Raw genomic sequence first — 13258 nt, forward strand, 5'->3', positions numbered from 1 at the left:
TACTATCAACGTGCAAATCAAACTTGTCTTTTGACTCAGAGACAATTAGATGATAAACTGTTCAAACAAATCTGTTACCAGCCTTTAAATGCAGTATTAAAAGCATGGACTTTTCCTTAAAAGCCAAATTCTCCTTTGTTCCAAAGTCCAATGCAGGTAATAGGTATGGTCTACTTCTCTGAAACTCATGTTTTTCATAGGAAAAGTTGTTTATCTTTTGTTTCTCCCTAAAGGTATATAATGTATTGCTATTGATATGCAGGAACTCATACTTTCCCACATGTAGTGGCTTCATTTTAGTGATGGGTTTAATATCAGTGTGTTTCTGAGCAAACACAGTGCAGCTGGGAAGTGAGCCGAACACAGTGCTAGCTGTATTCAGATACGTTTGAGTACAGGGACATATTCTGGCATAGTGTGTAACTGCAGAAATGTTGTCTCCATCCTCTAGCTTGCAAGGAAGTGCTATGTAGAGGGACCTGAAGCTTGAAGCCAGCTATCTCCTCCTTCCATTTCCCCCCTCTCCAGGATGTCTGGCCTGTGGATAGGCAATTTAGCACAAGGAAATGGGTTTTGTTTTTCTCACTTACTTCAGATTAACTAAATTGGTTGAACATTCAGTCCCATTTTCAGAAATAAAGAGAAACTTGCAGTGGAACTACTCTCACTTTCAGACATTATTATCAAAGTACAGCTCAGATGATCCCTCGGTCTCTAATTTTCATACAGTAGGCTTATCATATGTCAAAAAGAAATTTTGATGATATGCCTATTTGAAATATTGGAAGTACACAACAAAGAGGATGATTTGGGCTCTCTACCTTCTTCTTTCAGTGCTCTCATGCAAAAATGTAACTCTCATAGCTTTTACTGCTTGAGAGCTTCCCCTTTGTTGTAATCCCACGTTTATTACTGTTAGCACAGGACAAGAGTGACCTCCAGCCGCAGGAGCACGTACAGGAAGCAACAGTCCTGTCCCTAAGTCAGCATCTCAACTCTCCAAATATTGTAGGCCTAATTCTCACTTACGGTGTATTCCATTTTATCTTTTTGTGAGGCCTTGTAGGCCATAAGGCACCAGGTTCAGATACCATGAATGCCCAGTCTGACTTGAAATTAGCCCTTTGAAACTAGTCCTATCCTGAAGGGGAGAAATATTCTTTATTCTTTAATGAAAGAAATGGCAGTTTGAGTATTTGAAACTGTAACTACTTTCACTTCTGCTCAGCAGCAACCCCAGCAGTGATTCATTTGACCTATGGCAGAAGCCTTCGCAGAGGCCTGACAGGTGAAGTGCACGATGCATTACAGTGCTTAGAACAGAAGATCAAAGTTACATTTGGGGGACCGCTGAATTTCCATTGGGATCTGAGACTTGAAACTCCAAGTCATCTGAATTCACTTCCCGCATTGGATTGATGACATAAAGTACGATTTTACTGTTTAAATCCTTTTGGCTAAACCCTTCGTGGATAAAACCACCTGGGAAAGAACAGAAACAGTCAGGTGAGTCAAAAGGCTGTTAAACAAGAACCGCATAGCTCATATAGACTGTTTTCAACATTGTTAAATACTTAGAAAACTTTGAACTTCCAGAAATCTGTTTTTATAACTATGCAGCAACATCCTAGCCCATTAAAAGCCCCTGCCAGTTCATTCTCATGTGATGTGTTTATCAAATGACCTAGTTCAGTGTTCATCATTACTTTCCTTCACATAAAGCTCACATCAGGCATACTATATTATAGTTTTGCTACTTCCTATGCTAGTATTTCAGGCTTCAGAAAAGGCAGTTTCTGAGCTGCAGCTCTTAACAATCTGCCCAAATGGTTTAAACATTCATGATTAACATGACACTCAGATCTTAATACAGAAGCTTTCTTATCACATTGCAACCTTGCCCAAAGTTTTCTAAGAAAATTTGGCTCCCTCTATCAAGCAAATATTAACAAGATAGGTTTTTAAACCTGCTCCAGCAAGTTCCAAAATATAGAGATTATAGGACACAGTACCTGTGGTTATATTTTCCAGGTAGCCATAACGAGGACCTCGTAAAATCTTAAAAATTATTTTGTCATTTTCTGTATTGGGATCAGATGCTTTCAAGGACCTGGCAGTAATATAGATCCCGTAATTGCCATTCTTCAGCAGTTTCACATCAGTAAAGCAACGGAGATGAATAATTTTTGGTGCCATTTTGTCCATATGGTCCACCTAAATCAAAGTTAGAGAAATGTATATTGGTTTTACAGAATCAGCATACTCTTTGTCACTACTACTTTTACTGAAAGCACAAAAGCATGCTCAGGAATGCAATAGTCATTCTGACTAGCAGTCTGCTCCAGAGGAAGTCTGGCCTCCAGGTAAGTACTACTTCCCATGAGAGGTTTCCAGGTCCAGACTGCCTAGTTACTTGCTGCATGCAGAGGGATACAGCACATGCTGGGGAGGGCAACAGGAAGTTCTGTGCACCTCTGTCTTGATCTCCCCTACTCCCCATACTCCTTCTCCTTTTTTGATATCTTTTTCTAAGTACTAAATGAAAACTCCAGCAAAGGTCTCTCACCTCTGTTTTACAAGCAGGGACTACAATGAGTAGCAAGGAAATCTACGGATTATGATAATCACAATCATAGACCTGGCCAAAATGTCCTGTTCAATCTGTGCTACCTTTCACAGCTTCTGATATGTCTTCTGACTTTCAGTCTCCCACAACAGTTGTTGCTGTTGCTCTTTCCATATCTCATTTTCTGATGCAATGACACTCCTTGCTCCTTATATCACCTGGTGGCTTTGCCATCAGAAGTTGTTAAGAGCTACAGCCTCTTTGTTAGTATCAATATTTTGAAACTTACAGACTCCTGACATACAATGCAACCAGGCTTGTTTTGCATACTAAAACATGCCAGATACATAAAAGACGTCATAGCAAAGGCATCTGAGCCTATGACACAGTGGAAAGAACTTAAAAATGAAAGAAATGGAAAGGGAACAGAAAGGGAACAGAAAGATCCTAGTAAGGGAAGGAGGAGTCAGAGCAGGCATCTTACAACTCTCAGAAGGAAGACTGGCTGCAGGAGTGAAGCAGTGGCTGTAATTCAAGATTCCTGCAACACATCGATCAGCTGTCATCCTAATATCCCTCACATGCAAATCAGTGGGTAAAGTACAAAATGGGAAAGCAAAGAAGGAAAAAATTTCTTCCTTGCCATAGTTTGGCTAACCTTTAGGATTGAAATTCCTTATAGAAAATATTTGCAAGTATAAGTGGATGTCTTTCTCCTCTTAAGTATAATCTCGTTCTTTGCACTATATAGAATTCTTTGCCTGAGTAATGCATTGTGGTGATTAACCTCGTTCTTGAGGTTAATTACTGACAGAACACAGAAAGCAAATCTTTTCCTCTATAAATATTTCAGTTGGATCATTAATTGCAGCAAGAAAGTACCAATTCTAAGCCTAGTCAAAATCACTACATTTTTTACCTTATCATACTACACATCTCTTTTAAGCAGGCCTGTGGCCACACTTGCCTGAATGGTGAATGCCACTGGCTCGATCTGCACCCTCCCATTCACGATGAAGCCTTGATTAGTCCTATCTGTTGCAACAAATGTAAATCTGTCAATCTGGGAATCCCCACCTCGGTGTTTATATGCAACATCCATGTTGTCCACATCTTGCTGGGTGAAATTGTGCTGCAGTAGCACAGCCCCTCGATAATACAGATGACCATTTTGGGGGACCTGAGCCAAGAGGAAGGTAAGGTTTTCTTTGGCAGTGTCTGGGTCTGAAAGCTGCAGGACATCAGGAGAAAGGAGTGCCATAGCGCCTTCCACTAATCTTAACCCCATGTTCCTAGAGAGAGTGGGTAAAGCTTGGTCGACTGCCTCCAAGGAGATCGTGAATGTCCCATGCTTAGTCCTCAGTCCATTGCTGATGAAGAATCTGGCAAAGAGAGGCAAGGCAGCCTTCAGCATGTGTTCTTGATTCACCATGTACTGAAATGAAACAGTAATACACACCTTCACTACAGGATTTGCCTGTGGTGATGCTGCAGAACACATGAAGAACTGGAACTGGTCTGAGCTCAAACCCAGGCTCTGCAATGGGTGTGTGACTTAAAAATGTGGAAGCAGACGGCCAAATCATGGCAAGACTGACACTGTGTCTGCAGGAGTTTGATTAAAAGCCAAGGGAATGGCTTTGAGGATATACCCACCAATCTCAGCCATCACAAAGGAGCTGTTCTAATCTTCCAGCTAAGATAGAGAGGGAGCAGATCAAAAATGAGGGGGTGGTTAATGTGTTTCTTGGACCCTCTGGCATAGACACAGATGTTTGTACACATCATTAAGGTTATCTTCACTTGGGTGCCTTGTGGTGGCAACTCAGTAAAAGTCATGACTTTGTCTACAACATACAGGAAGAGGTGTGTAAATACATGGTCTGCCCAGACAATGGGGTTGTTCACCGGTACAAGCCCTTCACACTCACTAGTGCCAAACTATTTAAAAATGCAAGATGGGAAAAGAAGTGCAGAGATCCATCCTCATCACACTTTAGAGGTTTATTAAAGTACTAGTTTTATCTGTAAATTTCTGTGTATTCAGAGGGACCGATTTATGTTTCTTTACAAAACTCAAGCAAAATATTCACTGAAATATTAAGATTCTGCAGTAGATATTGGACAGAATTATGCAAACTGGTAAGCTAATTTGAAAAATGTAGTTGTCCATACTGTGTATTTATCAATGAGTCAGAGTTCTGTTCTGAGTTTGTCAATGAGTCAGATGCAAAGTTCTTATTCCATGCTGGGAATTTCTGCTAATATCAGCATATATTCTCATACTTCTCTCCAAAGCAGAAATATTTCTTTATATATATTAAAGATTCGTTTTTGCACTAGAGTTAATTTTCCTTTTCTAAGCAACAGAAAGATAAAGGTATCCAAGGCTGGAGAGACAATGTGTTGGAAATGTACCAATTGGGTATGGGTATTTACTATAAAAGTGAATGCATGTCCTGCAGAAATTAATTATCAAGTTTTGTAGTGCATAAAAACAAAGAGAAAACCAATCTTGTAGCCTTCAAAATTCATCCTAGGTTTCACTGCCAAGATATTACCTATGCATTTATTTTGAAAGCAAGAATATTGTATATTGTCATGCCATATCTTATAACAAAATACTTTGAGGGTATATCAACATAAAAATTGCCTTGGGAAGTTCTCATTGTTCTTCACATCACATCATCATATAGTATGTAAGAGTAAGCTTTGTTTTTGCCATGGTTTTTACTCTGTTTCAGTGAATATAATGCACAGTACATACAAAAGCTTCTTGGAGAGTGGTCTTTACCCAGGTTTGTTCTGTCTGAGCCAGAATACAGTACCAAAGGCATAGGTCAGACCAAGGCTTCTTTGCAATGAAATTTGTTTGTTATAGAATATTTACTTTCCCTATTCCTCCTTTTTCCCACCGCCCTCTGATACCCAGTGCTTTGAGTGCACACTTTGCTACACTTACTGCACTTGCACAGCTGATCTTGTACGGGACAGTACCGTTGGGTGTTTCAGGCAATCTGAGAGCAAGCTGCCTTGCACCTGTCATGCTCGCACTTTATGTAAGCAAAATGAGGACTAGCTGACACTTAGATTATCTGCCTCATCTTGCTCTCAGACCTTGCCTACAGATCTCAGAGGGGTATTCAAAGAATCGCGGAGTCTGTTGTTGCATGGTTCAAATATAAGCGACTTTGAGTAGGTCATGGAGTAGCTATTTCACCCAGCCTGTCCATCTAAAACCCTTCGCTGCCCTCACCAATGTCAGATGATTGGGGCCTCATCAACTTGTAAGCAGGCACTATGCCATGAAACAGATGGGAATGAGCATAGGCAGGCCAGGGACTGTATAGGAGTCAGAAATATGTTTACTGAGGACAGTATTCCCAGCTGGGAACCTAGAGACATCTGTCTCTACTGGCCTAATGCTATTGTGCCAATGGTAAAAGGGTTGTGTTGTCAGCAACCTCGCTGAAATCAAACATGGAACTAGAATAATGACCATAAATAGTATGGTAAAAAAAGGTAAAACATGCTCAAGTAAGACCTTATCCCTACCTCAAAAGATCTGAAAAATTGCAGCTGAAGTGACTTTGCTTCACTGAGAAATCAACCTCTTTTTCTTTTGATGTCTGTAAAGTCATTTGGATGATATCTCAAATGATGCTTAAGTGAAAGACTTACAGAGGACAATTCCGTTCATGAAAGCAAAGATTCATCCAGAATCCTCTACAGAATACCAGACAGGAGTAAAACTCTTGGTTATATACATAACACTGAAAATTACAATGCAAATGTTGTGTGCCACTTGATTTCACAGGTAATGAAGCTGATTGTGTCCAAGAAGTCCTTTTTTCTGCACTTTGGGGGATTTTGTTTTTTGTTTATTTCTGGTTTGTGGCTGCTTCATCTTTCCCAAAGGAATGGAGAGCAGCCAACATTCTCATCACTCTGATGAAATTTAGGGGACAAATCTCAGACATAGTTAGGAGGACAAGTCGCATGGTTTGATTTCACCATTACCAAGGTTTCATGCTTTCTGCAGTTCCATGGCAATAGAGTTGGCTGAAGGACCTACCATCTGTCATGGCATTTAAAAGATAAAAATGGAATCATAAATAGTGCCAGCTCATTACAAAATTGAGCCAGCGTGTCAAAATGGAGGACATTAGTATGTTCTTTTAGTATCCTGCTGCCAGCATCTGATGTCAGGTTGCTAATCACTCGAAGTCATCTGTCCAAACAAGCACTGCCAAATCTTTCTTCCAGGCCAGCAGCACCAAACAATACAGGCAAATTTATGACTGAAGAAGATATTTCGGCGGAAGGTAAAAATCTGATCAATTAACACCCCTTCCCCATAAAATTAACGTTACCATTCCTTGTTAAGAAAATAATAATAATCTGCCACAGTATTTATATGCCTACACAAAACCAAATTCTTTGCCAAATGGTAACATCATGGAACATCAATTATTGCAATTAAAATGGATACACATACTTATTAAAACATTATAACCTTACTTTTAATAAAGCTGACTTTCTAATTTGGTTCTAAGCCATTAGGCTAAACATTGGGCTTATGTGCATGAACAATTGCCCTGGAATTATTTGGTCTGATCATTGAATGCCTTCATTAGTCTGGTACAAAAGTCACACTGATGCAAGCCACTTCCTGCACTACCTATCCTAGGGTTGATACAACAGCAACTTTACTTGTAAAGGCTAATTTTAGTTTTGGTCATAGCGTTTCACAACCATGTCACTAAGCTTCCATCAAGCCAAAGAACATTCATTCACTTTTTATGTTATGACCACAAGTGGCCATCAGAGAAATCTCATGACTAGAGATAGTTGAAAATCAGGATTGCCGCAACATTGAATTCATTGGAAGGGATAGCTCAAAAAGTTTCAGCTGAGAAATGTCCCAAAATTACATTTGGCTCAGCTTGAGATAATGTCTGCCTGAGCTGCCCTGTTGTCGTAGTTGGGACTGTTTCATGCCTCCATACCCCGCTTCCTTGGCTTCTTTGGGAAAAAGCTCTCTGGCTGAATGATGCAACATGTCCCTTAAGCTTCATCATTCATCATGGAAAATGCAGTTCAAATCAGGAATCCTATTCATAAGAGAGTGTGTAAAGGGAACTTTCATACATTTGAATTGCAGTTCTTATAAGCTAAATACTCTATGTGGTAGCTACAAAAGAAAAACAATTAGTCTTTATTTATTTCCTGTGGAAATTTTTGATTTTGCAGGAACTCCATTTTCTGTTAAAAGCTAACAAGAAGTTAACATTGTTCCTTAAGAAAAATTTGCCTAAATTTGCTCTCTTTTACCAAAACTCCCCAAGAGACATTCAGCAGCAACACACCTCTCTCTTTGCCTGAGGATAACTCATGAGATCATTCCGTTCTATGACCAAGAGTGGTTCAAGTAAGAACAACATAAGGCAATATTCGCTTTAGGAGTGAACGTAGTCTAAGATGGTCTAAGGGCCAGGTCCAGAACCCAGTTGAAAGTAAACTTAACTGTCACTAGACTTCTGAACTGGGTCTATAAGTAGCTGAGTTTACTCAAAAAATCCAGTTGTCTACACAAATTTTTGAACTATTATGATGGCAGAGTTGATAAGTGGTTTGTTTATCAGTGTGTTGAAGAATAACGACTGGATTCAAAAAGCCTGCAGCAGAATAAATGTAATAAATAAGAAAAAAGAAGAAATCAGTTAGCTAATACCTGAACTGAGCACTTTTACCACATCCAGCAGTAGCAGGAAACCATAGGGAAATTCCAAAAAACATATTCTTAGTTCTTCTCCTGCACTGTTTCTCCTATGTATGTCTAGGTGCTTTAATAATATTCAAGACAGTATCATTGAGTAAATGTGGCTCAAGCTACTATTTCAGGGTCAATAAGAAAAAGCATTTATTATCAAGGCAGTCATAACTGCATCTGTTAGAGCAGAAATATCTTTGCTATATAAATATTAAGAATTCCCTCACCTCCTCCTCTTTCTAATACTTTTTCTGCAAATACCCAAGAAATTCAAGGGAAAAGGAAGCCTTTTTTTAATGCCTTACCTGAATGTATCTTCAGAAACAGGTGCCTCAGTGTTGTGAACATAGCAGACTATCTGGCCTGCTACATCCATTTGACTGAAGCTGGTAATGGGGATGCCAGGATAGCTGACATACTCTATCTGTCCATACTGAGGTGGGGAGGTTATCACATAAAGGAGCTCCTCCGGTTTGTCCGTTCCATCCAATGCAAGGAGGGCATCTGTTGTAATGTAGCCCCGATCCCCTTTTGGCACTCTAAGAGGCTTTATGAAAACAGCAATAGCTCCTGAAGGATAGATAAAATGACACTAAAATAGTAATACTGCTTTGAAATTTCATTTCTTATGCATCATTTAGCCACATGCTAGCCATCACCAATAGAAAATCATAGGATTATAGGAAAATTCAGGCTGGAAGGGACTTTAGGATGTCTCAGTCCAACCTTCTGCTCAAAGCAAGGTCAGCCATGAGACCAGCCATAACCAGGTTCCTCAGGTCTTTAACCCACTGGGGCTGAAACACCTCCAAGAATGGAGATGGCACAACCTGTCTGGGCCACTGTTCCAATCTTAGTAGTGTCAGGTTACCCTGATCTAAGTCAGGGCTATGATAGGGATCCAGTAACGGAAGAGAGACCATAAGATTAGAACATAAAACTGGAAGTCAGGGCTCTCAACAGTGTTTTGCCTACCTTATTATGTTCTTGCCCTTTTTCTGCACTTTGATTTACTCAGACATTGAACTAATTTCAGAAAGATGTTGTCAACTCTGTCTGAAGAGTAGCTGGAAGTCCTGGGAGGCAAGCTGTAAAAAACTGCCATAGGCAGAGCCTTTTGTAATCCCAGGACCACTTCTTCAGGAGCAGAAACATCAGGGCAATGAAATCCCAGCAAGCAGGCTTTGGGGTCTGCAGGGAGGCTTGCCAAGGGCCTACATGGTGCTTGGGGAAGTATCAGGATGATCTCATTCATTCAGATCATCTTTGTTTCAGAAACAGGCACTGCAAAATGTTAAGTCAAGCAGATCTTTACCCCTTTCCATGTCCTTGATATTTATGTAGAAGTCCACAGCTGGGGATCTGTTGTACCCATCCCACAGATAAAATGTGAAGCTGTCTTGGTTCTTGGACCCTATAGGTCCTGTATGGATGTATCTTACAAGGTTCATATCTAGTTCTTCCTGGGTGCACTTCATTCCAGTTTGGAGAGTCACCCAGTCTCTGCCAACCTAGAAAGGATAAACATCTTTCAGTAACAGACAGTCCCCCATATACCTTCCCCAGTTAATTGAGTTTATTTGTGGTCATGCAGACCGTTAGTGGCAGCTCCCTGTTTTCCCTTTTAAGCTACTGATTCCCAAATAGCTATAAGGCTGGAGAGGATACAGTGATCAGGAATAAATGCAGGTAAATAGAGTTCAGTCACTTTTACTCTGGGAAATACAGTCCTGCACACTTCTCAGTCAGACACCAACAAGAGGAACATGAAAAAGATCCTGACCTAGCTTATGTTTTCCAGTTCTTAATTTCATACAACTACTATTCTAGACAATACATAGAGGGATATCAGAAATGAAACTGTGGGGAACTTTAGAAAGCACAGAAATTTAGAGAGGCTTAGAGGTTCTCCCCTGGAAAAATGTGAAATGTCCAGTAAAATTTCCTGCATATTAGATGTCATAGTAACTCATGCTAGACAGATCTGTGTATTTGGCATGTAGTGACAGTGTCACAGGCTCTGCAACAAAGGGTGTCACACACAGAGGACTCACATACACTCAGGTATTCTCTATATTCAAACTGCTAGACTTCAGCAGCAGCTCTCATCCCAAAGTATGAGACCCCTTTCATTTACAACTCTCATGTGATCCACAGATTCCTGCAGGGGTACAGCAAAAAATATTTCCCAGGCTCATAGATTTTTGAAACAGATTTTTTGCAATTATATGTACATATAATAAAAAAAGAGAGGCATTTGTTCACTGTTTCTGTTCCAGTGGCTTATCTTTGGTCAACAGATGGTCATCTTTCTTCCATTTCTAATCTTATTTTCTGCCAGTGCCTATCCTCTTGCTGTATCCTTTTCCATCTTCCCTCTTTTTTATCTTTCTTCCCCACATACATTTCTTCTCATTATTTCTTACTTACTCTTTCACACACATCCAGGGTCTCCCTCCGTTCTCTTTCTGTAAGTAACTGAATTAACTGCTCACTTGTCACCTTTTTTAGCCTAGGTCTTTTTCTTTCTCCCTCTTTGTCCCTTGGTTTTCCCCCTCTGTGGGCTGATTCCTCCTGTGTCTCTCTCCACCATCCCCTCAAATGATCTGCTATGCTTTTCACCCTCCCTCTCCTCCCATTGAGGATCTGATCTCCTGCATCAAAGCCCCTAGGACAGTGTCACTGTTTGGTTCAAAAACTCTCTCCACAAGCCAACTAGCCATAGCAGTCTATTTAAAAACATGAAAGACATTTGGTAGAAAAGGAAGATGATCTTCATTCTATCCTAATGAGAGAGTTGTTTGCATGCCTGTTTTTGTTGAAGTACAAAGACTAACCTTGAGCTGAAGCTGACCATTTTCTGGAATTCTTTCAAATAGATAGTAAATTCTCTCCCTGGGGGTATCTTTATCTTTGGCTGACAGAACAGCACTAGAAATGATGCGGGTCTCACCCATGTTCACCTCTATATCATCCTTCCTACAAAAATAAGAAGTCATGCATACATGTAAAAACAGAGAAGTAACCTTTCCAACACATAACACTTCTTCCAGGAATATGGATTACCCAGATTCTGACAGAAATAACAATTGCAGAAGGAAAGAAAGGAGGGTGCCTATTTCTATTAAAAAGGAAGAAAAGCAAATGGGAGAGACCAGCTTCCCCTAGCAGTAGTGAAAAACAGCAAAGCAGAGATATGCAGCACCCTGGGATTTACCACATCTGTCTTCTTTCCCTGGGCCCTTTCCACTTACCCTCAAACAGGTTATAAGGGGACAACATGAACTAACAGGCTCTATTACATGTTACTGCTACTATAGACCATACCAATAATGACTCCATTGCTCTTTAGAGGAGAGATCATCTTCCAATTGACTAGCCTGACACTGCTTGTCCCTTAAGGGACATTGCCCTATGGAGACCTAACAGATTTCCTCTAATGCTTCCCATTGCAGAACTTGCCTGGGCTCTGGGTTCAGATAGCTAGCTTAAGGGGAGGGATCTGGTACTTGGCAGAAATGGCAAGAAATGGCATCACTATTCACAAATAAAATTTGAGACAGCTCTGTGGAGAAATCCCACATAGCTTGAAATTCCTCCAGAGCCTTGCTCTGGTATAATTCTCAGACCATGTCTGCTCTGTTTCCTTTCTCAGCCAGTAGCCATCCTCCAGTTTGCTTCTACACACCCTGCTTTATCATTTTGCTGTTAGCTGTCTTAAATTTTTGTAGTGTGTGCCCAAACTGTATTATAAGACTATGTATTATAAGACATTGGAGGGGATTCAGCATATTCAGTCAGCCCAGGAATGGGACCTGTTCAAGCCTGCCTGGGGACACAGAGCATGCTCAACAAAGACAGACTCCTTGGGCATTTGGGCAGCCAAGCTCTGGTCAGAGTCTACTGAGCATGTGAAAGCCATGCTATTTCAAAGGCTTCTGGCTTGGCCAAATGCAGGTAGATTGCAGGTCACAAAAGACACATCCTTCATGTAACAGCCTTCACCAGATTTCAAGTGCTTGCTCCAAAGCAGAGTGATAACAGAGCTTTCCAACAGAAGAAGTTGTCACAGTTTTTTATTGATAGCTGAAAATATATTTACTGTTCTCAAAACAGCAGAGCTTTTAAGTTTCCATATTCAAACTGACATAGATATGAGGCATAGAAATGTCATGTTTGGCAAAATAATGAGCAAATAAGATGAAGTCATATAACAAAGTATGTCAAGTCATATTAATGACCTGTCAAGCAACCTCAAGATTTATGACTCCTATTAGTAATAATGATGCTGTAGCTGGGCCCATGCATACAGAAGGATTGGATGTCTGACCCAAAGATTGTATGGCCTAAGAAGACAAGCATCAAACAAAAAATGAGTGAAGATACACACATTTAGATGCACTCTGAATGCTGTCTAATCCCAACTCATTTATTCTCATAGCAATTAGATGGTGAAGTCCATGTGGCTGATCTTGAAATGAAGCTTTTAAGGGAATGTGTGAGGGCCTTACTTTCCCCAAGAGCACCGCTTGCTGCAGGACACAATCAGAGAGGGAACAGATTGGTTGTTTGGCAGTCACTGTGGGCCAGAGCCACTGTTTGTGGCTCCAGTCAGAAACATCCCATCCAGATTCCTCAGTCTGGTGACCACAGCTAATGGAGGTAAGGATTAAAACTCCCTGGCCTGGAAAGGTGCTCCCAGACCAAAAAGTGAAAAAGAACTTACAGGTATTGTCATATGTTCACTCGTAAACCGTTGCAGTGGCATAAGGGGGTTCCTCCCCCACAGCAAAGACATGGCAACCAACTGCATGTGGTGGCAAATCCACTTCAATGCAAAAAGAAACATGTTCCTTAGACCACTATCGCTTAACCGCTTGTTGCATGCTGCATGTCAGTGGAAGAATAACAGGTAAGAA

At 40.6% G+C, this 13258-nt stretch overlaps 1 protein-coding gene across 13 annotated transcripts in view; it reads right to left on the reverse strand.

Annotated features, from left to right (window-relative positions):
* The window catches only part of FREM1 (FRAS1 related extracellular matrix 1), a 77759-nt gene that overhangs the window by 23294 nt on the left and 41207 nt on the right, over positions 1–13258 (reverse strand). For all 13 annotated transcript variants that reach the window (XR_010886815.1, XR_010886812.1, XR_010886809.1 and 10 more), the window contains 6 exons: positions 11177–11318; positions 9655–9850; positions 8645–8909; positions 3534–3948; positions 2013–2214; positions 1338–1482 (listed from right to left, as the gene is read on the reverse strand). Coding sequence is in view for 4 of the 13 variants with exons in the window: in XM_067315206.1 (XP_067171307.1) it covers positions 1338–1482; positions 2013–2214; positions 3534–3948; positions 8645–8909; positions 9655–9850; positions 11177–11318 (1365 nt within the window). In the remaining 9 variants the exon portion in view is untranslated. The remainder of the gene's footprint in view (positions 1–1337; positions 1483–2012; positions 2215–3533; positions 3949–8644; positions 8910–9654; positions 9851–11176; positions 11319–13258) is intronic.

Source organism: Apteryx mantelli, chromosome Z (assembly GCF_036417845.1).
Source record: "Apteryx mantelli isolate bAptMan1 chromosome Z, bAptMan1.hap1, whole genome shotgun sequence".
Classification (NCBI taxonomy): Eukaryota; Metazoa; Chordata; class Aves; order Apterygiformes; family Apterygidae; genus Apteryx; species Apteryx mantelli.